This window comes from Balaenoptera borealis (genome assembly GCF_965194805.1).
Source record: "Balaenoptera borealis genome assembly, chromosome: 17".
Taxonomy (NCBI): Eukaryota; Metazoa; Chordata; class Mammalia; order Artiodactyla; family Balaenopteridae; genus Balaenoptera; species Balaenoptera borealis.
In genome coordinates, this window is record NC_138876.1 from 25504174 (window position 1) to 25530197 (window position 26024).

The 26024-nt window shown below is 32.5% G+C and overlaps 1 protein-coding gene across 2 annotated transcripts in view; it reads left to right on the top strand.

The window, feature by feature from the left end:
• CSMD3 (CUB and Sushi multiple domains 3) overlaps nt 1–26024 on the top strand; it is a 1186187-nt gene that overhangs the window by 1004806 nt on the left and 155357 nt on the right. Inside the window, exons 33-38 of one of the 2 annotated variants that reach the window (XM_082364543.1) lie at nt 961–1074; nt 1568–1663; nt 3255–3458; nt 12187–12311; nt 21261–21357; nt 23603–23707. In XM_082364543.1, coding sequence (XP_082220669.1) covers nt 961–1074; nt 1568–1663; nt 3255–3458; nt 12187–12311; nt 21261–21357; nt 23603–23707 — 741 coding nt within the window. The remainder of the gene's footprint in view (nt 1–960; nt 1075–1567; nt 1664–3254; nt 3459–12186; nt 12312–21260; nt 21358–23602; nt 23708–26024) is intronic. The other variant, XM_082364544.1, reaches the window with a different exon arrangement.

Here is a 26024-nt window from a genome sequence, read left to right on the forward strand (position 1 = left end):
TTACCTTGCTTTTACATTATTAAACTTTTGAAAAATCATACTCTTTTAAACCCCACAATTTTTCTATTCAATGAAATGTTTTAAGGATGAATTTTATTACCTATTTCACTTTTTAAAATCACAAAACACTAGTTGATTTCTGCTCTGTAACAGGTTCTTTCTTTTAAGTTATAGTTTGGGTAGTTTCTGCATGTAAAGTTAATATATTATTAAAGGAAAAGTACAAAATGAAGTAAAAAGGAGACATTTATAAAACTCTGTTGGTAAGTACATCAGATCTGTACTTACCATGAAAAAGCAGTCATTTTGTAGAATTTTATATCTCAATTGAAATTAAAATATCTCAGTTGCTGAGGAATCATAAATAATATGTCTTTATTTTGACAGAGGATTAACAATAAATGTTTAGGGATCATTTTTAGAATGTGAATTAAACGCTATACCTTAGAAGTATATTGCTGATATTTTTCTAGTGACACTATTATTTATAATGGAATAGCATTTTAAAAGCAATCTACAATAAATCCCCTAAACTAAAACTTTGTCTATGTCATCTAAAAGAGGGAAAAAAAATTAGAAAAAGAGAAGAGAGTCACAAAGTGAAAAGAATCTACCAATAGAAAAATTAAAAAGTAGTTATTATACAGTATTAATCTCCAACCTTATGATTTTTGAGCTAAATTAAATGTTATACCCATTTAATTTACTTTAAAAAATAATCTTCTTACAACTTTATTGCTTTTAAGCCACGGTCATTACTTTTATGACCTGAAGTACATGTGTCAGGCATATCAACCAATTGACACGCATCCTCTTTTAAAGGTAGAAAAAAAAAAGATGACTATTAAATTGTAATACTTTGTTCTCTCTCTCCTCCTCTTTCTATTTTTTTTTTTGTTTTTTGTTTTCATTTTTGGATGGTTGGTGATTTGTTTGCTTCTCCTGGTTCCTGTTGATCAGTGGTGTTTGGCCAGTTTGTATTTTTCCAGACATCACTCCACGATGTTGTTGAGGTGTATGATGGGCCAACTCAGCAATCTTCTCTGTTATCTTCCCTCTCAGGATCCCATTCAGGTATCCTTTAATAGAACTGCCATGCATCAGTTATTGATTAAAGACTGATTTTGATTGGTATTGTAGTGAAAGTTGAGATTTATGTCATCCATATTAGCAATAAACTGAAAATAGAATCATTCTTTATTTTTAAAAAAAGAATAGAAACACAAGAATAATTCAAATTCTTGAGAAAAGTATAACCAACTATTTTCTGGGATTGTAATCAAGTAAATATAGTACTTAGTCACTTAGTCTGTAGTGTTTAATGTAATATTTAAAGATTCTTTACAGAATGAGGCAATATTATCAAAATGTAATAAAAACCTTCCAGTAAAAAGGTTGCAATTGAAGCTGAACCCAAAGAAAATATATTGTCAGTGGTAGGATATATTAAAGTAATTTAATAGAACATAGATTGACGTTTTCAAATGACAGTGTAAATTAATATAATTTGTTAGGTTTACTTGAATGAAATTATTTATGATATCTTAGTGTTTGTTTTGTTGAGTAGGAGAATCACTTCCACTGAGTTCAGGTAATCAGATCACAATTCGATTTACTTCAGTTGGACCAATAACAGCTAAGGGATTTCACTTTGTTTATCAAGGTAAGTGACCGTGTAGCATAGAAACACACTAAGGAATGATATCAATTTCCATGCTATGTCCAGAGTTATTGAATGATGAGATCCTCATAACCATAAAGGAGAGATAAAAGTTGCATGTTTTGCCCTGTCCCCTCCCCCATTATTAGAGCACTATTATTTTGACCAAAGTCAAAAAAGACTTATTGCTTCCATCATCATTCTCAAGTTAGCTGCATGCTTTTCCTTCCTCCCAACATACTGTTTTCAAAACATCTGGTGTGTTTTTTTTGACAGTGCTTCACTCTACATATTCTATTTCCTCAGAGTCTAGCACTCTAAATTAAAAATATACAAACATTTTGTGCTGATGTACTTAGACATGCCAAGGAAATCATTACTCCATTCTAAAATTTTAGTTTCTCATTCTCTTAGGAGAATTCAAACTTTCTTCATGACTATTAAATGTTTTTGTGCAATTCAAAGTCAGTTTACATAGCTTTTTTTGTCACCTTTTATAGGCAAACTTCCACATTATATAAAACTAAATTAAGACCTATCATCTGAATATTTTGTTTGAATTATGTATGATCCTGTAGTTGTTATTCTCAAATGTATCTTGAACTTTATTCCTAATAAATTTATAAACATTAGTGGTTTGATATTCTTATTAAACCCTCTTATTCCAATTATAATATTGGCTATAATATTATACTGTTTCATTCTTAATAGTATTCCCTCTGTAAACAATTTGTGGTATTATAAATTTTAAAAGGCACTCTAACAAATGAAGTTATTTTCACTCAAGTCACATATGAGGAATCTGTCTATTTGGAATTCATCCTATCATTTTTTGGGCTGTTATCAAATTCCTTAATCCCATCTGTATGTGTTTTAAAAAGAAAAAACATCCTGTTATCATTCTATTTTACTTACTCAAAAAAAAGTCACAATTGAAGGACATACCTATAAAGCCTAAAAGCAATTTCAAATTTGATATTGTATGATTATTAAAATAAAACTTCTATTGTTGTTAATCTGTCTGACTTCTGTTTAGCCTGAATGTATTGTCTTCATCAATAACAAACATATTTTGAACAACCAAGTTTATGAACATGCTATGAAATTAATCAAGTGCTGTGTTTGCTTTTTTAAATCTATGTTTTTAGGGACCAAATACTGTAAAAAAAAAAACTTGACCTTACCTTATGTAACCTGACACCTGTTTTTTGTAAGCTTGGTATTCCATTTTAAAAAGAAAAAAAAAGATGTATCTCTTTGCTATCATTCCATAAATTGAAATATCTTACTCAAGCTACATTTTTATATTGATAAGAGTGTGGTCAAACAAAAAAACAGAAAAAAAACCTTAACCAATGTTGTTTAAGGGATCAAAAGTGAAATGTTTTTAAATAAAAAATCTTAATGACAATAGCAATATTTATTCATTTTGAATTGTATTTCATTATGTATAAACTTTTATAAGTGTATTCAAATTGTTAACTAAAGTTCAAGTTGGTGAAGATTTCTTTGAAATCTGTTTGCATAGTTTCATTTTGAAATCTCTATTTCTTTACCAAATATGAAATTAAAGTCAACAATTATTTGTACGCAGCTGTTCCTAGAACAAGTTCCACACAATGCAGTTCTGTGCCTGAACCAAGGTTTGGAAGAAGGATTGGCAATGAATTTGCAGTTGGTTCATTGGTTCTTTTTGAATGTAATCCTGGATATATTCTCCATGGATCCTTTGCAATTAGGTGTGATACAGTGCCAAATTCTTTGGCCCAATGGAATGATTCCTTACCTACCTGTATTGGTAAGTTTATAAATTTGTATGCTTTGTGATTGTACGTATTGTATATCAAAATTAGCTATCATGCATCTTTCAACATTTGTTTCAAATATAATAGTTTTACATTAATTTAAAACAATTTATTAGTTATGATGTATCTAAATATGCAAATTAGAGTGGCTATTTGATGCAATTGAGATGAAATGCAATCAATGAAAATATACATACATATTTCCAATAACACAGAATTGGAATGCTATTAATATGGAATTATTATGTGCTACCATCCTTTGAAATAAATATTATTTTTCATTTTTAAAAGTTTATGCAAAGATACCTATGCCAATATGTAAGGAATTTACCTATCTTTTAAGGATCACAGAAGCTGATTTTTCTGGACGTATTTTATCATCAAAAAAATTAGAAAATATACATTAGTAAATAAATGTTTTTTCTCTTCTCTATAAATTATATGTATGTATAAAAATATAAAATAAGAATTTTTCTCAGTCTTTCACAAATATAAGTGGGAACACTTTGAATGAGTAGATGGCGTAAGGTTAGCCAGAAATCTCATAATTTCAAACTATATTTTTGTAATGTTGTACCCAATTTATATTGATAAATAAAATAAACAGTTTATAAACTTAGCCCTGCTAAGTTATTTGAAGCAGATTAAAACATTTTCTAAACTATAAAAATGGTTTAGAATCTTATCATATTTCAGGATCATTACAATGACTTTTGGATCTTGTAGAATTCCATGGATGTGGAAAATGTAGACTGCTGGGAAGTTTCTTTCTTCTTTGTTCCAAGAGCATATCTGGAAATTAAAAAATTTAATTATATAGTATTAAACTAAAAGAAGAGTAGTAAAGCTTAATCTCAGGTTAAGAAATAGTTCTAATGAGTTCTTTCTCATTAAAGTTTTATTGGTATGTGATTTGGAAAATGAGAGGAAGGTTTTTTAAAATAAAAGATAAGCAAAATTTTGTCTTTATTTTAATAATCTCAATACTCCACTTGTTGATAGAGAAGACATGAGTGTGCATATAAACAATATAACATATACATTTATAAATATATAAAATCTATTTTTAATAACACTTCTTGCCATACCTGAAAAGAAATAACGTGCCAATAGTTTTTATTTTTAACTTTTTAAAACACATTTTACCATATTTTAACACAGATTAGTACAATGTTAATTCATATTTAATTAGAATAAAATATATTCTAAATTGATTTTAATCGAAATTATATGGAACATGCACTCATTACTGAGGAAGGAGTAAAGATAAGGTCTGGTGATATGCATTCATCGAACACGTACTTTGTATAGGACATAACTGCTCTAAATCTTTTACCATTCAAATCAGGACATTATTAATAATTGTGCTGAGAAAATGGTACAAGTTGGGACTATCATAAATAAAAAGGAAGGATGGATGGTCACTTATCTCTGTAGGAACTTGATATCACCACTTCCCAAAAGAGATATACCTAGCATAATTTACAGAGTGTTTTTCTTACAACCAGTATTTTAGTTCTTCCTGCTACAATAAATGGAATGTGAACTATTCTTTTATTATTCTTTTGTTTGTTGAAAACTCCCTACAAAAAATAATTTAAAACACTGGAAAGCTGTAAATGACTCTTCAACTTTCTCGTCCTTCAGCTAAATAACCAGTTTCTAATATGATTACCACTTACTTAATGCTTCCTATTTGCCAGGTTTCATGCTGAGTAATATAAACACATATTTAATTAAATCCTCACAGCAAATCTATGGAGAAGTTACTCTCAGAATTTACAGATGAATAAGCTGAGTCTTAGAGAAGTAAAACAGTTTTCTTTTAAAGTGACATAACTTAATAAGCAGTAAAGTAGGGGCAGGATTTGAAAATAAGGTTTTCTGACTCCAAACCTCAATGTACATTATAGAAGACTGCTTTTCTTTATGTTTTGGCTGATAAGCTAATTTCCTAATTGGAATTCTATATCTTATTTATAATGTGGAATTTCTTAACCTGTTCAAGTATACTTTTGACAATCAACAAGTAAAGGAGAATAAATCATCTGGACTTGATGTTCCTCCTGTTTTGCACCTAGCATAGAGCTATGGTTAACGGAACAAAGAGATCTTCTTCTTTACATACTTCTATACTCTCATAAAAGAAAATAACGTTCTTCCTTAGGAACCACAATATATGTTGACTTCATACTCTTATAAAATACTAATAAATAAATTATTCTGAAGGACCATGAGCTGAGAGAAATGTTCCTATATGTCTAGGCCAAAATTAGTCATACAACATGTATAAATCAGAAATTACATTGCTTTAAGTCAGTTTAATAATTGAAGAAAGACACATGATAATAAATCTCTTTAGCCTCACAATAGATTTTTAAATATTTCTCTCTAAATATCAGGAATCAGTCATTATTTCTCCCTCACTTTTCCCAGTAATTATTTACATAATTTCTGTGTCACTTTTAGTTTCTTTATGTACATACTGATAGAAAATATTAATACCATATAATGGAAGATAACTGGATAAGTAGCTGTCTTCATTTAATTTCATATATACGATGAAAATTCCCTCAAGATAATTATAAAAGTAGAGTGATATGATGACTTATGGAAAGGCATAAACTAGCTCATTAATCTTTAAATATTATTGAAAACATTAATCTATTCAGAGTGTTCAAAGAACCTACATATGCAAAGCAGTGAAATGTAAATCCATGAATTACTCATTAAAGTTCTGTTTATGTATTTATCTCGTTAATGTACTAATTAATGGAGAAAAGTTGTAAAGAATCATATAAAACTGAATAAGTCCTTATAAGTGGGAATTGTAGTAGGTTCTCAGCATAAGGGTTAATTAAGTCTTGGGTAGTAGTATTAGGCTTTGACTTTAACATGAAATTGTGGTGATCCTGGAAATTTTACATAATCTCTGATTCTCAATTCCCATATCAATAAAACAGGAAAGTTATAGGTTTATTGTGGCTATTAGATGTTTTAAAGCCTTGGCATAGTTCTTGGAATCATCTAAGTACTCAAAACTTAAGTTGTTTTTGTGCTTGCCAAATTCTCCACCATAAAATCAGAAGATAAGACTTCAGTTCTCAAGGTATTAGATCTAAGATAAAAAATTTATATGCAGTGCTGATAAAGGATTTGATATTACTCATTTTCATTTGTTGATATGTTGTTTTAATAACACTTTAAAGTTATTATATGTAAAAATTATCTTCCACCAAAGATTTTTGCATCTTGGAATTTAGAGTTCCTTGAAGGCAAGATTTTTCTTTCAATTAAAATTTTCAGAAAGGCTTTGGGGAAATGTAATGACAATTTTCTAGAGGATAATAGTACTTATTTATTAGAATATGCTGTTTAGGGGGATTGTGAAATTTCTTTCCATCAATTTATAAATTTAAGGACAATTGGTTAAAAAGGAACAGAGTTCTAACAATAGGCATATATTCATGATTTGGTTTGTTTTCAGTGTTTGTAAGGGTCTAAAATAAAAATAAACTTAAAATTAAAATAATGATTACTATAATTCTAATTGGTGGTAAAAATATATGTTTAATCAAGGTGTGCACTCTGCATTTTCTTCTGACCCTAAAATATTCAAACATTACATTATCCAAAAAATATATATTTTCTTTGGTCCATGAAGGTATGAGGATGAGACAAGAGTTAGAAAGAGGAAAGAGATAAAAGGGAGAAATGAGCTGACATTAAAGAAAAAAAAAAGAAACATGAAAGAACAGTTTAAAAGGGGAAAGAGAAAAATAGAATATTCTGTGAGATGGAGAGTAGAGAATAAGAACTTTACACTGTAAACATAAACCATTTTTGTTTAAAGCAGAAGAAAACCCCTATTCTACATGATTATTACAAAGCTTTTTCATATGTCATATGTGTCAGTTGACTAATCCTAGTGTTTTTGCCATAAGAAATAAAAATCCATGTAAAGAAAGGGAAGCTCAGGCCATTTGATTATAGATTCGTTTCAGCAAGGACCGGCACTCCTACTAGGCATTAAAGCCTTTGAAAGACTTTGAGACCATGCTATGGCTGACATTCAACTTCAGGAGTAAGTGCTAGTGGACTGTCCCTAGCATGGATTCAGCCTCACTTTTTACTTTTAAGGGCAAAAGATGATGGACTCAGGAGCCACTACACCACCTTTGTCAAAAGCCCATCTATCTGCAGGTCCCTGCAGGCTTTTTAAGAAACATGTCACTGCATCTACGGAGAGTCTTTAAACATAAAACATACTACTTCTTATATTCCTGTTGCACTGGTTTGAAAGCGCATACTTAGAGATAGAAGAAAACTGTATCAGATGACTTCTGTTTCCTGCCAAGATCACACAAAAAGGATATATTACCTTATGCCGCTTAAAAAATAATGTATACTTTGTAGAACAGGTGTAAATCCAGAAAATCGAATATATAACAGAAGGACATATGGGATTTGTGTGAGACAAGAAATAGATTCTAAATGACACTCAGATGATAGCTCAGTTTAGGTTTTACCATTTGGTCCCACTGCTAATCTTTACCTAAATGAAAATATACTTTGCATTTCTATTTTTAACTATAACTATTTTTAGTTTCAAATGTTATGAATAAAAATGATTATGCTTTTAAGTGTTCAAAAAATTCAAAAAAAGGAAAAGGCTTGATGTCTTAAAAATTCAAGTGCAGAGTTATCTTAGGTTGATATCAAAGAATTATCTTTAATTTGTGTTCATTTTCAATATTTGTTATCTGGATAAAATTTTAACTGCTTCAGGGCCTTTGAACTTTCTATTTTTTCGCCTTGGAACATGCATCCCCAAAATACCTTTTGGGCTTACTGCATTGCTTCATTCAAGTTTTCACCTGACTGTCTTCCTTGGCCATCCTATCTAAAATAATTTTCTGCTACTCATCCTCCATTCGTTCTCTATACCCTTATCCTGCCTTTTTATTTTCTTTACAGCAACCACTCACCAGATTATATATAGTTTGTTTATTTTCCTAATCTTTCTTGCCCTCCTCTCCCTGCCACTGTATTCTGTTTTTTGCTCAACAAAAAGAAGACCTGACATACAAGAAGTGTTCAGTAAACATTTGTTCAATGAATGGATTTTAGCAAATAAGTGTGATAATTTCATGAATTTTTGTAGCGGTAGAACAACTGGCCAACTTCCCAAGTCCAGGGTCCATGCATTTTTAACTTCAGTCTTTCACTGCATGGTGATGCTCTTGCTCACTTTGCTTGCTTAGACCTTTACAAGCCATCTTGAAGCCACAAGACCTTTTTGAGAATCGATAGGAAAGATGCATAGGTAGATTTACATATTGCATGGTTAATTTTATTCTTAGAAAGAACAAATTCTCTATTTATACTTTGCAGTTTAGATATAATCTTTGACAGTCTATTTAGGGTATTATACACAATGATTTTATTTTCTCTGCCTTCACTAGTTCAATGAATACTCAGTTAACACCTTAAACCAAGTGAGCATCCAATTGAAACCAAAAGAAAACAGCGCCCTACATTTCTAGTGATTTCCACCTCAGTTGTAATTGTTTCATTTTCACAGTTCTTATTACTGCTATCAACACTTTCATTTTTTTCTGTCATAGTAGAACAGAATACAATGTTGAGTAATTTTGCAAAAAAATCGACATACTAAAATTAAACTATTGGCTTGAAAGCAGCCCCATTAGACATGATGCGCAAGTTGTACTTATAGTTAAAATGGTCAAATACTAAGTTAGGGGATCCACAAATTTAACTAACCTGCATATTTAATAATCTTGTACAAATCTGTCATATCAGGTCATTCTTAGGTAAATTACAATAAAGTACAATAATATTTTTATAAGAACATTGGACTTAGAACAGAAGTAAACTTGAAAAAGTTGCGGAAGACTGAGTTTTATCTTCCAAATTTGACCTTGTTACACTTCAGATTTCTTAAAATTTTTAGTCTCTTAAAATCCCAAACTCTCCTCCCTCTGAGACTCTGTGATAACACCCTGTAGCCACTAATAGCTCTGACAATATGTGGCCTTAGACGTAAGTACTTCTGTTAATGGTGGTATCTTTTGAGAAGCCCCTGAACCTGCCACTTACCCCCCTCCCCCACCTTAGGCAGAAGTCTTTAATTAGCTGCTTATCCCATCACCCTTATCAGGCTTTGTTTTTGCAAGTCCTTTAGAGAACCAGAGAGAATCATTTTTACTTATATTGGCTCCATGGCAACCCATGTCTGTGCCATCTTTTCTCAGAGTGGGAAAGAAATAGATGAAAAAATATATACAATATCTGAATCCTCATTCATTGATTCATTGATTCACCCATCCATTCAACCATGAAAAACTTATTAAATATAATAATGAATAGCATTTACTAGTATTTGTATGAAGTGCTATTAAGCATTATCTCATTTAATATTGACACCGATGCCAGGAGTAAGATAAGAATACTATTTCTCTTTTATAGATAGTAAAACCCCTATGGTTTAGAAACAAAAGAATAATTAATATTTGAACCCAGGTTGCTTGATTCTAAAGTCTGTTCTCTTAATCTATATGTTATGTTGTATAATACTGATTAGAAGGGAAATTTATAATACATCCTTTTTAAAATAGAAAAGAAATGTTAGGCTAAGTAATATACATGGGAAGTAAAACTTTGTAAAACACTATTATGTGGTAATGCATATCTGGGAATACTTTTATAATGTAATATTTTGTTGGTAAAAATAAAAATGATTGAAGTAGAATTAAATATGGTTTGTTTAGGAAAATACTGGGAGAAAGGAATGATGCAGGAATGGTAAAGAGGTAACTTGTAATCACAAGATATATACAGATATACAACCAGTCACTCAATAATTTATTTAACGAGCACTTATTTAGTGCTTACCAAGTGTCAGGTCCCTTTCTAGGCACTGGCAACATAGCTTTGAATCAGAAGATAAGATCTCTGCCCTTATGGAGTTTACATTTTGTTCAGGTAGTGGTAAATACTATGGAGAAAAGTAAAGCAGAAGCTAAAGATTGGAGGAAGACAGATTGAATATAAATGTAAATGTGAATTTGAAAAGAAAGATAAATTAAGGTGAACAGAAAGATAAATTAAGAAAGATAAATTAGGTGGTAACATTTACTGAGATGGCAAATAGTATAGATGGGGGAGAATTTCAAAAGTATTGTTTTGGATATATGAATTTTGAGATACTTAGTCGATATATTGTAGGACTCTGGGTAGAAGTCATGGCTAGAGATAAACATTTAGTAGTCGTAATCTATAGATGACATGGAAATGGATGCCACCACTGAGGGACGGTAGTTAGAAAGAGATGAGAAGATGGTGTAGGTCACAGTGTTACAGCATTTACACTGAAAGGATCAGAAGACGGAGGATGAGCTAAAAAATATTCCTTTAAAAATACTTTATCCACTGTTTTAAAAGTTTAAAAATTTAAAAAGTTTTTAGCATTCTTTTGAGTAATTACCCTAGATTTTTGCATTCAGTTTTAGAAGTGGCACAAAACTATAGTATTACCTTTTTTAAAAAAATTATTCCAAAAATATATTCTGGTAGCTCACCATTATAGCCACACTAGGACAAATGTCCAAGGATCACAGTGCCATTGGAACCTAAAATAACAGTAGTTGTAGCAAAAGGAAACATAATTTATTGATTTCTTATTGCATTCCAAGCAGTGTGCTAGTTTCTTTATGTACATTATCATACCTATTTATTTTCCACAAAAGCCCCTCGGAAACAATTTCATTACCATTTCACAGACAAGGCATCTGAGTTTCAGAGAGTTCAGGGCACATGTCCAACATCACACAGTATTTCAAATCATAAGCTAGGTCATTCCCAGAATCAAGCTGACACTACCAGCAGTGTAGGAATTTTGCTCTAAGATTAGTACCTTTTAAAACTGTTAGAAGCTTTTATTGACATCAAAGCAGGTCTCCATACTTATTCTTTCTTGTAATAGTTGTACTGGCAATAACCAGACTGGAACCATATTGAGTATTTTCTTTCCACTGAAGAACAAGAATGTGGAGCCAAACTACCAGTATTCAAATCCTGTCTTCATCTCTGACTAGCTATGTGATCTTGGGCAAGTTATTTAATCTGTTAGTGACTCCATTTCCTCAGCTGTAAGATGGGGAGAATACTTACTCATATCTCATTGGATTGTTGGGAAGCTTTAATGAGTTAAAATATGTAAAGTGCTTAGAAGAGTGCTGGTATATAGGCTCTATATACATTGTTATAGTTGTTATCATCATCAGTATTACTCTGCAAAGGATTTTATTACTACTCAAAAGATACATGAAAAGTAACAAATATAAGATAATTCTTCAAAAAATTCTATACCTAGATATGAACAATTTTTAACGTGTCAGTGAACTTGTTAGTAATATAATACAAATGATATGCTATTATTGAGTTAATTATAGTATGACTTTAGATATGCCATTGTAAGTTTTCCATTAATGTTGTCTAATTATTTTTTAAAGGTTTTTGTGCTATAGGAAGACAATTTTCGTTGTTCTTATGAGTTTTAAAGCATAGTATGCAAGTCTATAGTATGCAAGTTGTGTTTGCAAGTCTAGCATCTGTCTAAGATGTTATCTCTGACCTTTTCTCCTATTTTAATCCTTTGCATTAGAATGAACTCCCTTTCCTGGCTTGCTTTACTTTCAGTGCCCTGTGGTGGAATTTTAAGTAAGCGCAAAGGGACTATTTTGTCTCCTGGATACCCTGAGCCTTATGACAACAATCTGAATTGTGTATGGAAGATGACAGTGCCAGAGGGAGCTGGCATTCAAGTAAGGATATTTAAATTTTTCTTCTTTTCATTGTATATTTGAAGTTAATTTTTTCAGAGATGACAGGATGCACGTAATTTCTAGAATTTTAGCCAGTGCTTTTGAATGATGTGGCTGAATTTAAAAGAAAGGTACTTACCATTAATTTTTTCACCTGCAAGTAACAGAACGCCAATTCAAGATAGCATAAGCAGTAAGAAAAATGTGTTGTTTCCCATAACATGGAATCTTTGAGTAGGATGGTTTAAGCGTTGTTTATTTCAGAGGTTCAGTTGTGTAATTCCTGACCCGGGTTTTTTTCCATCTCTCTGTTCTGCTATTCTTAGCATGTTGGCTTAGTTCTCGGACTTCCTTTCTCATGGTTTTGAGATGGCTGCAAAAGCTCTAGGCATAACAGTCTTCCACAGCAATGGCCAATAGACAAAATGGAGTCTCTCTGTTTTACGTACTTTTGTAACAGTTAAGAGAACTTTTCAAGAAACCTTCCAGCAGACTTTCCCTCCTGTCCTATTGACCAAAATTACAATGGAACCCATTTTTAAGCCATACACTGGGCAATAACAAAAGATTTACTATGATTTGGCTCAAAAAAATTAACATTAAGTACCTGGATCAGGCAAGGGGCTTAGCCTTCTCTGGTGTACACAGCTCTCACTTAATTGAACAAAACCATTCTCTGTCAGCAAGGAAGATGAATGCTATTCTATAGACGGTCAACAGTATCTACCATATTATTTCAATTGTGACCATTTTGTGGGGGGAGCAATTTGACCAGCTACTCTGTTTGAGAAGGAAATTATTTCTGGATAAGTTGATAGCATTTTACTGCTGAGTCAGTATTTACCCCATGGAACACAATTATGCTTCACAAAATATTACATAGTCTATATTTTATAAAAATAACTTGACTGTTTCTCCAATTGAGTCATAGGGTTTTCCTTTAGAAACTTGAGATATGTATCAGTCATGGAAAAAGTAGCCAAGACATCATTCATTAAACCTGAAATTAGATAGAAGTATAATTTTCAGTAAAAATAATAAACTTTTTGAATTTATCTTTATAACTTTTCAGAAAATTCAAAAAAATTACTTAACAGGCGTCAGGTATAAAATAGGCCTATAAATCAATGAGAAAACTTGAAATGTACTTTTTCAGTGTTTTAGAAACATTAACAATCAAAAAACTGCTTATATTCTGGCTAGTTGTACTATTATTTTATGGTCAACTTGTAAAATTTGAAGATAACCAATCAACCCTATCCTATTATTGGTAGAATTAATAAAGATTTTAGGATTGTCCAGATAATCTGAAATGAGGTGATACCTTTAAAACTTTCCTAGAACATTTACTATATCATCTGCCTATACATTTATGAAGATTATCCTAGAGCATCTATATAGTGACATCAGCTTGACCATTTCTATCTCATCTTAAAATAATAATACCCTTGGCATTTCCCCTCTAGTCCTCATCCTCTATTTCTGACGCCCTGGGATGTGGCTTCAGCATCCAATGCTCTATTTGAGTCATTCTTATAGTGATCACTGAGGACCCATGCCATTAAATCCATTGAATTGCTCATCCTTCCTATTTTGTTAGCAACATTCTATCCTGCCCATTCTCCCCTCAGTCTTAAAACACCCTTTCCCTCCATTCTACCCAGTACTCTCTTGGATATTGTTTTGTTTTCTTTTCTACATCTATGGCTTCTGCTTCTACATCTAGGAACATGATCTCCTCTTCAGTTCATCAGACATGGTGTTTGTGAGATTCTGTGGCCTTTGTCCATCTCACATTACACCATTCTCTCTGCCACCTTGTCTACTTTCAGAGCTTCAGCTACCATTATGTGCTGATGATGTCCAGGACCTGAATCACAGTAGATAAACAGAAAACATCTTTTTTAAATGAAGGATTGAATACATGATGATTTCTTTTTTTTTAAATTTCTCTATTTTTATGAGTTATTTATTTATGTATTTATTTTTTGACTTTTTGAATTTTATTTATTTTTTTATACACCAGGTTCTTATTAGTTACCCACTTTATACATATTAGTGTATATATGTCAACCCCAATCTCCCAATTCATCACACCACCACCACCCCCCCACCACTTTCCCCCCTTTGTGTCCATACGTTTGTTCTCTACATCTGTGTCTATTTCTGCCCTGTAAACCCGTTCATCTGTACCATTTTTCTAGGTTCCACATATGCTTTAATATACGATATTTGTTTTTCTCTTTCTGACTTACTTCACTCTGCATGACAGTCTCTAGATCCACCCACGTCTCTACAAATGACCCAATTTCGTTCCTTTTTATGGCTGAGTAATATTCCATTGTATGTATGTGCCACATCTTCTTTATCCATTCATCTGTCGATGGGCATTTAGGTTGCTTCCATGACCTGGCTATTGTAAATAGTGCTGCAATGAACACTGGGGTGCATGTGTCTTTTTGAATTATGGTTTTCTTGGGGTATATGCCCAGTAGTGGGATTGCTGGGTCATATGGTAATTCTATTTTTAGTTTTTTAAGGAACCTCTATACTGTTCTCCATAGTGACTGTATCAATTTACATTCCCACCAACAGTGTATGAGGGTTCCCTTTTCTCCACACCCTCTCCAGCATTTGTTGTTTGTAGATTTTCTGATGATGCCTTTTCTAACTGGTGTGAGGTGATACCTCATTGTAGTTTTGATTTGCATTTCTCTAATAATTAGTGATGTTGAGCAGCTTTTCATGTGCTTCTTGGCCATCTGTATGTCTTCTTTGGAGAAATGTCTATTTAGGTCTTCTGCCCATTTTTTGATTGGGTTGTTTGTTTTTTTAATATTGAGTTGCATGAGCTGTTTATATATTTTGGAGATTAATGCTTTGTCTGTTGATTCGTTTGCAAATATTTTCTCCCATTCTGAGGGTTGTCTTTTCATCTGGTTTGTAGTTTCCTTTGCTTTGCAAAAGCTTTTAAGTTTCCTTAAGTGCCATTTGTTTATTTTTGTTTTTATTTCCATTGCTCTAGGAGGTGGATCAAAAAAGATCTTGCTGTGATTTATGTCAAAGAGTTTTCTTCCTATGTTTTCCTCTAAGAGTTTTATAGTGTCCAGTCTTACATTTAGGTCTCTAATCCATTTTGAGTTTATCTTTGTGTATGGTGTAAGAGAGTGTTCTAATTTCATTCTTTTACATGTAGCTCTCCAGTTTTCCCAGCACCACTTATTGAAGAGACTGTCTTTTCTCCATTGTATATCCTTGCCTCCTTTGTCATAGATTAGTTGACCATAGGTGCGTGGCTTTATCTCTGGGCTTTCTATCTTGTTCCATTGATCTATATTTCTGTTTTTGTGCCAGTACCATACTGTCTGATTACTGTATCTTTGTAGTATAGTGTGAAGTCAGAGAGTCTGCTTCCTCCAGCTCCGTTTTTATCCCTCAAGACTGCTTTGGCTATTCGGGGTCTTTTGTGTCTCCATACAAATTTTAAGATTTTTTGTTCTAGTTTTGTAAAAAATGCCATTGGTAGTCAGATAGGGATTGCATTGAATCTGTAGATTGCTTTGGGTAGTATAGTCATTTTCACAATGTTGATTCTTCCAATCCAAGAACGTGGTATATTTCTCCATCTGTTTGTATCATCTTTAATTTCTTTCATCAGTGTCTTATAGTTTTCTGCATACAGGTCTTTGTCTCCCTCGGTAGGTTTATTCCTAGGTATTTTATTCTTTTTTTTCAGTGGTAAATGGGTGTGTTTCCTTAATTTCTCTTTCAGATTTTTCATCATTAGTATATGGGAATGCAAAAGATTTCTGTGCATTAATTTTGTATCCTGCAACTTTACCAAATTCATTGATTAGCTCTAATACTTTGAATAAATGATGATTTCTAAACCTAAATATATAACCCACACCTTTCACCTAAGCTGCATGCCATTAATCCAACTGCCCACTGAACATTTTGAACTAAACTTCTAACATCTCTAATTCAACCTGTTCAAAGCTGTCTCCATGACTTTTTTCTCAAAGTTGTGGCTCTTTCACATTGTGGTCTGTCTCAGAATGAACCCCTTATCCATTCAGTTGCACAAGCCAACAACCGTGATGATTTTTTTCTGTCTCCAGCTGCACAAAGAACTATGTCAGGTCTGTCTTTCACAAACCTCTCAAGTAAGTCTATTTTCTCTATCCACACTTTTACTACTCAAGATTAAGTGGCCATCATCCCTGTCCTGGGTTCTTATTCTCCTCCAATCTATTCCTCATAGGGCAAAGAGAGTAATTTTCTAAAAATAAAAATCTAATGCTGTAACTTTCCTGCTTTACAGTACCTCAATTGTCCTCACTATCCTTAACTCCTCGACACAGCTGATTACACCTCTGTGCTTTATCCTCATTTCTTGCCTCTGTTTTAGTTCTTTATAGAAACCTAGCTCTCTCTCTTGCCTCTGGGCCTTTGTGAATGTTTTTCCCTCTGCTGGCAACACTCTCCATCATCTCTCTTTATTTGGCTTATTCTTACTCATTATTTCTGTCTCAAGTTAAAAACAGTTCCTGTGGAAGACCTTCCATGAACTTGAAACCACATTAAGTCCTGTTGCTATATGTTCTCATAGATCCCTATAATTTCCTTATCGTAACACCCATCACATGTTACTGCTTTTACTTAATTACCTATAAGCTCATGAAGGCAGTAACCAAGTCTGTTCTGGCAGCTAACACAGTGCCTTGCAGTCTGTGCTCAGTGAATATTTTAGAATGAACCAATGAATACCTGCAAAAGGCATGGAGTTTTAAGCCACTTTAAGGAGTTAACATAGCATGATAGACTAATACGACATCTGCAGATAATGTTATGTGATATATCACTGCCCTAGCCAAACACTGTTCAAAACTGGACACTTGTATCAATGATGCTATAAAATCTTTCACTGAGAGAGAGTGGCATGGACTTATATACACTACCAAATGTAAAATAGATAACTAGTGGGAAGCAGCCGCCTAGCACAGGGTGATCAGCTCGGTGCTTTGTGACCACCCAGAGGGGTGGGATAGGGAGGGTGGGAGGGAGATGCAAGAGGGAGTAAATATGGGGATATATGTATATATAGATATAGCTGATTCACTTTGTTGTAAAGCAGAAATTAACACACCATTGTAGAGCAATTATACTCCAATAAATATGTTAAAAAAAATCTTTCACTGAGGAAGCATTTTGTTTAATGATTGTACTTTAGAAAACAAAATTTGAGTTCAGCAGAGCATTTATCAAACTTACAGAGTGTGAAGCATATTGGACTTTTAATTTAAATACTCTATATAACTACCAAGAGCTTTTTTCTAATTAACCTCTTACATGTTTGCTAATTTTAGACATATCACTAAATCATAGAAAATTATAACACATACACACACACAGTATATGACATATTTAAAATTTCACTAACTTCGCCTAAAAACGACCTGGCTAGTACACCAGATTTAAAGCAGAGTTTATTTTATTCTGTTGGGCTAAACATGTGTGTGAATAAAGAATTATATGAATATTCAATAAATCATATATGAAATGAAATGGGATAACCACTGGTGGAAAGAACAGAAAAAACATTTGGAATGCTGAAAAAGTTACAAATAAGATAGGATGATTGAGCATTTTGAGGAAATAACCTCAACAAATAAACCAACTTGTTGTATTACTGTTACATGAAAAGTGTGTGGAGAGGAGTGTATTCATTTGTTTGCCTGTTTATTTTCGCAAGGTACATTGGAGGGAGAATTCAAAAGGAGCTACATTTAACAGTAACAGAATTATCAAGCAAAGAGCAATTTTTATGTGATGAATCAGTTTAAAAAAATGTTGTTTACTTAATTGTGTCAATTTGTAGAATGAGATGATAATGAGTCAATATAATCATCCAAACAAAGGAAAATGTGATTTGCATGTTTCTATGAGGGATACCAGGTTTTAGTTATTGGAAATTCATTACCTCATAACGCTATCCTGTTGTCATAATGGACAACTCCATCTAATTTAAAGTTCTTCTGAACACTGAATCGGTAGCTGCTCCTTTAAGTAGAAGACTTAAAGTCTTTTACTTGACTCTCATTTGGCTTTCTGTCATAGTGGATCCTCAACCATTTACTTAAGTCTCCTATACCCTCTGTGTGTTTAATATGCCAAACTACATTCACAATTTGCCCAGAATCCTAGTGGCAAATTGCCTTAGTTTTCTGTGACTTCTGTAACAAATCCTAAACTGGACAGCTTAAAGTAACAGCAATTTATTCTCTCATGGTACTGGAGGCCGAAAGTCCCAAATCAGTTTTACTGCCCTGAGACTGAGGTGCTGACAGGGCTTCTCTCCCACCACCGTCCACTCTCCCCTCTGCTCAGGCTCTAGGGAAGTTTGCTCTCCTGGCCTCTTCCAGCTTCTGGTAGCTGCCAGCATTGCTTGGCTTCTGCCCACATCACTCCAATTTCTGCTTCTGTGATCACACTGCGTTCTCTTCTGTCTGTGTCAAATCTTTTTTGACATCTGATAAGAACACGTGTGATTGCATGTAAAGCTCATTTAAATCATCTAGGATAGTCTCCCTATCTCAAGATATTTAGTTTATTCACATCTGAAAGAGCCTTTTCCATACAAGGCAATATTTACAGGCTCAAGAGATCAGGACCTGTTATCTTTGGGAGCCATATTCATATATATATGTCCAGAATTAAACAGATTTTCTTCCTCTCTCCAAGGTAATAGGTTTTCCTGAAGATGTCTACATTTCTGTTTGTGCCATCACTCTGATCTCAATAACTCAGGGAAAAAAATTATTTTGAAATCTTTCCTGTCACTTCCATCTCCTATTCATATCACACAAAATCCAGTAATTTCCCCTATAGCAACACATGCGACGTGACTTCTGGTTCCCCCTTTCTACCATTCCTGTCTACTAACCTACTTTATTTAGTCTTTCATTGCTTCTCATGTGGACCACTGCAATAAACATTAAAGTTGTCTTTTCACTTTTATTTTCTTCACTCAGTTCAGTAGTACCTATAAAGCACAGTCCTGATTATTCTCCTTCAATCCACCTTCTAAAACCTTCAATGAAATACTCCTCAACTGCACAATTATTATGCTGGTATTCAGTCTTTATAGCCCTTCTCTCTCATTCTCTCCCTTAGCTAAGATACATTAAATCCTCAGTAAACACTAGGTACTATCCTAAGGTAAAATCCTTTAATTTTTACAGCAAACCTATGAATTATATGCCTTTATTACAGTGATTTATGTAAGAAATCTATGGCACAGAGAGATTAACAATTCTTTTCAGGTTACATGCCAGTGAGTAGACGGAGCCAGGAAGTTGTATACCCCAGCATTCTAACTCTAATATTTCTTGTATTTATCCAGAACCTTTACTCTTTCTAACTTTTCTCTACTTTTTCTAACTTTGATGCCTATTTTCTCTTGTGTGAATACCCTCCACTGTGGCTAAATTGGATTACTGATGATTCACTAAATCTCCCTCATGGCTTGTCTCCTCTACATTTTTACTAACTCAATAATTTCTTTCAGTGGAAAACCTCTCAATACATTTTGCTTATCTCAATTGTCAGCTCTTGCAAGAATCCTTTTATTTTCTTTCTTTTTTTTTTTTTTTTTTTTTAAAGCCAAATGTGACTTTTTCTTTTCCCGAATTGAAGGAAAGGAAAATTCAGATATGAAGAGAGAATTGACCATTGTTTAAGGAGTCGGGGGTTATATTACAATCATACAGCTTTAATTCCAGTCTTCTTTCTGTCCTGGAACATTGCCATTGAGCCTAATGCCTGTCACACAGGCAGGGTATCTGTTGCCATGTGGCACTTATCCCTGGAAAAGAGGCTCCAGCATTCATTTGAATGGAAGAATGATGAAGGCCTATTTTGTGGATAAGAAATTTTTAATGAATGCAATTGTTAGAAGTACTTAGTGAATGAGTGTGATGCTTACATCTATAGCAGACTTTAGCTAAATAAAAATAAATTTATTTTAGTAAAGCTATTCCTTTACCTCCTCCTAAACTATAAAATATGTAATAAAGAAAAACAGATAATATCCACAGTTGTGAGGGTTTTCTGCGTTCTTGCAGAAGCTCAAGCTGTGCCAAGTGAAGTGCAACAAAGGGACACATGCCTCTTTCTTTAAATAAAACTTAATAGACATGAGAGGATTATACTCCAGCATTTTCCTTATCAACTTAATGGACCTTCACAGTGATTTAGTTATTACGACGCCATTTATAAAAATATAGCTATTTATAAAAATAATCTTTAAAAGACGTACCCAAATCAGTTATAAAGTATTATTTTCAGTTATCCATATTGAAATTTATTAAATATGCGCATAGGGGATTATTATGTTAATTTTTAAAAATAAAATAAAGACAGGAAATTTAGCAAAGTTTATGCAAAGTAAAGCATAATAAAATGTATCCAGGATAAACCTAGTTCAAAACATATATATATTATAGGGTCTTGTATGCTTATGTGGTCCTCAATGTGGACCACACATCTGAGTATTTCCTAATAGGTAAAGCAAATGAGAAAACTCAGTCACTGACAAGAATCAAACATCCAAAACAAAAAAGTTAAACAACTGTTTTGGAACATGCCTTGATTCAGATTCCAGGCACTAAGACATTAGATTAATCCAAAGCTGAGATGGTGACAGGCATTCTCAATGTTATACCCATAGTGAACACTGCTAGATGCCTCAGAGGCTTTTATTATAAAAGTTAGTGCATGTAGGCCAGTGCCATAAAGGCAAAGATCAGTTTTGTTAAAGTCCTTCCATGAAGGGCCACAATGATATGGTCCAGGCTTTGAGCTCTCTCATCCAGAGGAGATAAGCAGACTATAGTATATGTATCTCATTAGAAGTATGTGTTCTTACCAGTAATTATTATTTCATAGGTGCAAGTTGTCAGCTTTGCTACAGAACATAATTGGGATTCTCTGGACTTTTACGATGGGGGAGACAACAATGCTCCAAGACTTGGAAGTTATTCAGGTAAATGAGAGAGCTGACCTTAGTTAAAATACATTGTAATTAGGAATGTAAGACCTCTCTCTCTCTTTGAAGAACTTCCTAGAACTCTGACTTGGTGGTTTTAATTTTGCTTTTTGCAAACTGTATGCAATGAACTAAATTACAAGGTTAGAAGTTTGAAAGGCTTTAAAGGTAATGAAATTGAAATTGATGTTTAAGACCTTACTATAGTGTTACTATATTTGTGTAATTATTTATTGATGTTTTTGTGTTACTCGTATTATTTTTAGCTGAGCTATGGTTCAGGAATAGTATGTATGCCCCTCTCCCTTAAAAAAAAGGATGAGTAGTAATAGTTAAAAATTAGACAGTGCTTGGTAATTATGGTATATTCACTTAATAGAATGTTATGCAGCCATTAAAACAATTATAGAGACTATGTAACAACATGGTAAATGCTACAAGGTACTGTTGAGTGAGAATAAAGAAAATAGAAAATTAATTCTATGAAATGAATTAAATTATATAAAATTCATACTATATACATATGTACCAAGACCAGAAGTTTTTAAAATTTGTTATGGTTTTTAAAGGTAGTTTATGCATTTATCTAACAGCTTCTTATAACATATTTAGGATAAAATGAAGTTTTACTTTAATTTTAACTGTACGTTTTCCTTTAATTTTGATTATAGTGTTTAACCCTAGAAATATACATATAGCTAAACTATAAACTTACATATTTCAGATATACTGAAAGAATTTTGAATGGTATTAAGTTTTTAATAGATTTTAAAATGGAGTATGTTAACCTATTTTTCAGCATCACTGTTGAGGAAAGAAAAGAAGAAATATCTAGAGGAGTGATTTGGTTTAGGCATTAAAAATATTTTAGATATAGATTGAGAGAGAAATTTTTCTTGGAAAAATTGTATAAATTTTTGAGTATGCATTTGTCTATAATAGACTAGGTGTAATACTTTCTGAATAATAAATACAATAATGAAGATGATGAAAGTGATAAATAAGAACAGCTGTTGATTACCAGGTGCTAGCTCTGCGTGAAGCTTGTCATACATTTCCTCATTTGATCTTTTTAGCAGTCCTGGTAGGAGATTGACACTAAGAGAAATTAAGTTGCCCGAGGTCGTACAGCTAATGTTAGAATGAGACTGGGACCCAGCTGGTGTGACTCCAGAGTCAGAGCTCTTAATCACTAAGATCCTCAGAGACCAAAGGCAGTTTGAGTGACCTTTGAGTTTCTGTTTCCCTCTGTCTTCAGTGATTCAGTTAGGACACTATAGACAGAGCGAGTTCAGGGGGGAAAAAAAAGCAATCGTGTGTTCTTTAATGAGTTTGTCCTGGTTTCTCTTATAGAAGGCTCAGTGGTTAAGGTTCATAGAGTTGTGTGAAGTGTGAAGTAACTAGAAAATTACAAAAAAAATTGTTTGCAACACTATCAACTCAGATGTTTGTTGAACTTTATCTTGAGACTATTGACAGTTATTTTTATGGTTGTCTTTTGAAACTGCTTGAATTGTAATCTTAAGGATCTTGAACTATTACTCAATGTCAAATAGTCAATAGGTAATTGGTTCAAGCAGATATGTTATATTTTCAACTCAGTAATTGAATAATTAAAGTTGATTTCCTGTCGAAGTTCAGAAGAACACGATTATAAAGCATTTGCTAAGAGACAAGGCTGACACAAGTTCATAATTGGCATCTTTTTGAATGCTAACTACCAGCTTTGCTGTCAGGGTGTAAGACACATCAAGATACTTGACCTGGTATAGAACATAAATGTATATATTTAAATATCATAATAAAGGCCAATAAATGAATATATCTTTAAGCCCATACAAAATTTTGTTATTATACCATAAAAATCACATGCAGACTTTAAAACTAAGTTTATTATTAGCTTGTACATGAACTATTGAAATCCACATGAAATTCAAAATATTTATTTTAGGTGACTAGTAAAATTTACTGCTTTGATTTTCACCAGCTTTCTTTTTTTTTGCTCCTACCTATTTTTAGGGAGCAATTTAATGTGCTCTCGAAGGTCTGTCTCCTTGGAGATAGTCAAGAACAGTAATATGAAAGACAAATATGTGAGAAATATTTTTATTTAAAAATTTTGTAAAACACTTTACTAATATATAATTTCAGTGATAACTTATTGTCTAAATAATAGTTAACTTAGTTTTATTATAATACTTATTATGTGATCACTGAACTACTTTTTCAATTATCATTTCAGGAACAACAATACCCCATCTTTTGAATAGTACATCTAATAATCTATATCTAAATTTTCAATCAGACATCAGTGTTTCTGCTGCAGGATTTCACCTTGAATACACAGGTAAATATAATATCATGTGCTATTCAGGAAAATTAAGAAATTTATATTAATTTTAAATATTACTTTTCTGAATATAGAAAGTTAATGGACTTTGTCAAAAGAGAACATTTGGGCTTACTTTCTTAAGATTTTGAAGAGTTTCTTCAACTACAAAATTATATGTATAAAGTTCTGATTATTTTCATTAGAATTTACATTTTCTTTTTTTTTTTTAAGTGTAAGTACACTTAAGATAAGATTTACCCTCTTAACAAAAGTTTTAAGTGCACAATACAGTAGTGTTAACTATAGGTGCAGTGTTGTACAGCAGATCTCTAGAGCTTATCCATCTTGCATAACTGAAACTTTATACCTATTGAACAGCAACTCCGCATTTCTCCCTCCTCTCAGCCTCTGGAAACCAACATTCCACTTTATATTTCTATGAGTTTGACTATTCTAGATACTTCATATAAGTGATATCATGTAGTATTTGTCCTTCCGTGTCTGGCTTATTTCACTTAGCATAATGTCCACCAAGTGCACCAATGTTGTCACATACGACAGAATTTTTTTCTCCTTTTTAAGACTGAATAATATTCCATTGTATGTATGTAATGTATTTTCTTTATCCATTCCTCCCTTGATGGACGTTTAGGTTGTTTCCATATCTTAGCTATTGTGAATAATGCTGCAGTGAACATGGGAGTGCAGATATCTCTTTGAGATTCTGATTTCTTTTGGAAATATACCCAGAAATGGGATTGCTAGATCATAAGGTAGATCTACTTCTAATTTTTTTGAGGAACCTCTATAGTGTTTTCCACAGTGTCTATACCATTTTACCTTCCAACCAACGATGTATAAAGGTTCCAATTTCTCCGTATTCTCACCAACACTTACCATTCTCTTTTTAAGATAAATAAGAGCATTTTATAGTTATCGTGGAGAGTACAAATCATAACAAAGACTCCAGTTTTGAGTATTTTTGCACCAAATGACATAACAACAACAATTCTTAAAGTAAATCAGCATGAACTATAAGAAGAAATAAACAAAAAAGCATTATGAAATTTACCAAAATTGATACTAGTAAAGACGGATATTCTAAATAGACCAATTATCATAGGACCAATATAGACAATAGTTATTAAAATACAAAAAAAAAAATACCTGGTCCAAAAGGCTTCACACAGAAATATTACCAAATCTTTAAAAACCAGGTAATCACAGCGCCATTTAAATTATTCCATCTACTTTTTGTGGAGTATACCATAGGTTCCAATACTTGTCTCAGTATAAAACTATAAAAGAGTCTCTTTTATGAATATGATGCAAATGTTTTAGTTTTCCAGCTTGTTGAGATTTAACTAACATATAACATTGTGTAAGTTTAAAATATACAATGTGAGTTGTTCAGAATGTAAATTGGTGCAGCCACTATGGAAAACAGTATGGAGGCTCCTCAAAAAACTAAAAATAGAGTTGCCATATAATCCAGCAGTCCCACTCCTCATATATCCAAAGAAAACTAAAGTTCAGAAAGATGCATGCACCCCAATGTTATACAACACTGTAAATCAACTATACTTCAAATAAATAAATAAATAAATAAATAAATAAATAAATAAATAAATAAAATATATGATGTGTTGATTTGATACATGTATCTATTGCAAAATGATTACCACAATAGGGATAGTTAATACTTCCATTACTTCACATAATCACCTTTCATTTTCTGTGATGAGAACATTTAAGATCTAGTCTCCTAGTAACTTTGAATGATTCAATACCATTAACTATAGTCACCATGCTGTACATTGGATCCCCAAAACTATTCATCTTATAACTGGAAGTTTGTACCCTTTGATTCACATCTCCCCATTTCTCCCAATCCCAGCCACTGACAACCACCATTCTACTCATTGTTTCTAATAGTTTGTCGTTTTTAGATTCTACATGTAACTGAGATCATATGGTATTTGTTTCCTCTGAGTTATTTCACTTAGCATAATAACCTGGAGGTCATTTTTTGTTATTGCAAATGGCAGGATTTCCTTCTTTTACATGGTTGGATAATATTTCATTGTATATATGTACCACATCTTTTTTTTACTCATCTGTAGAAAGACACTTAGGTTGTTTTCATATCTTGGCTATTACAAATAATGCTGCAATGAACATGTAGTGTAGATATCTCTTTGAGATCCTGATTTCATTTCCTTTGAATATATACTAAGAAGTGGGATTGCTGGATCATATGATAGTTCTATTTTTAATTTTTTGAAGAACCTCCATACTGTTGTCCATAGTGGCTGTACCGATATTCATTTCC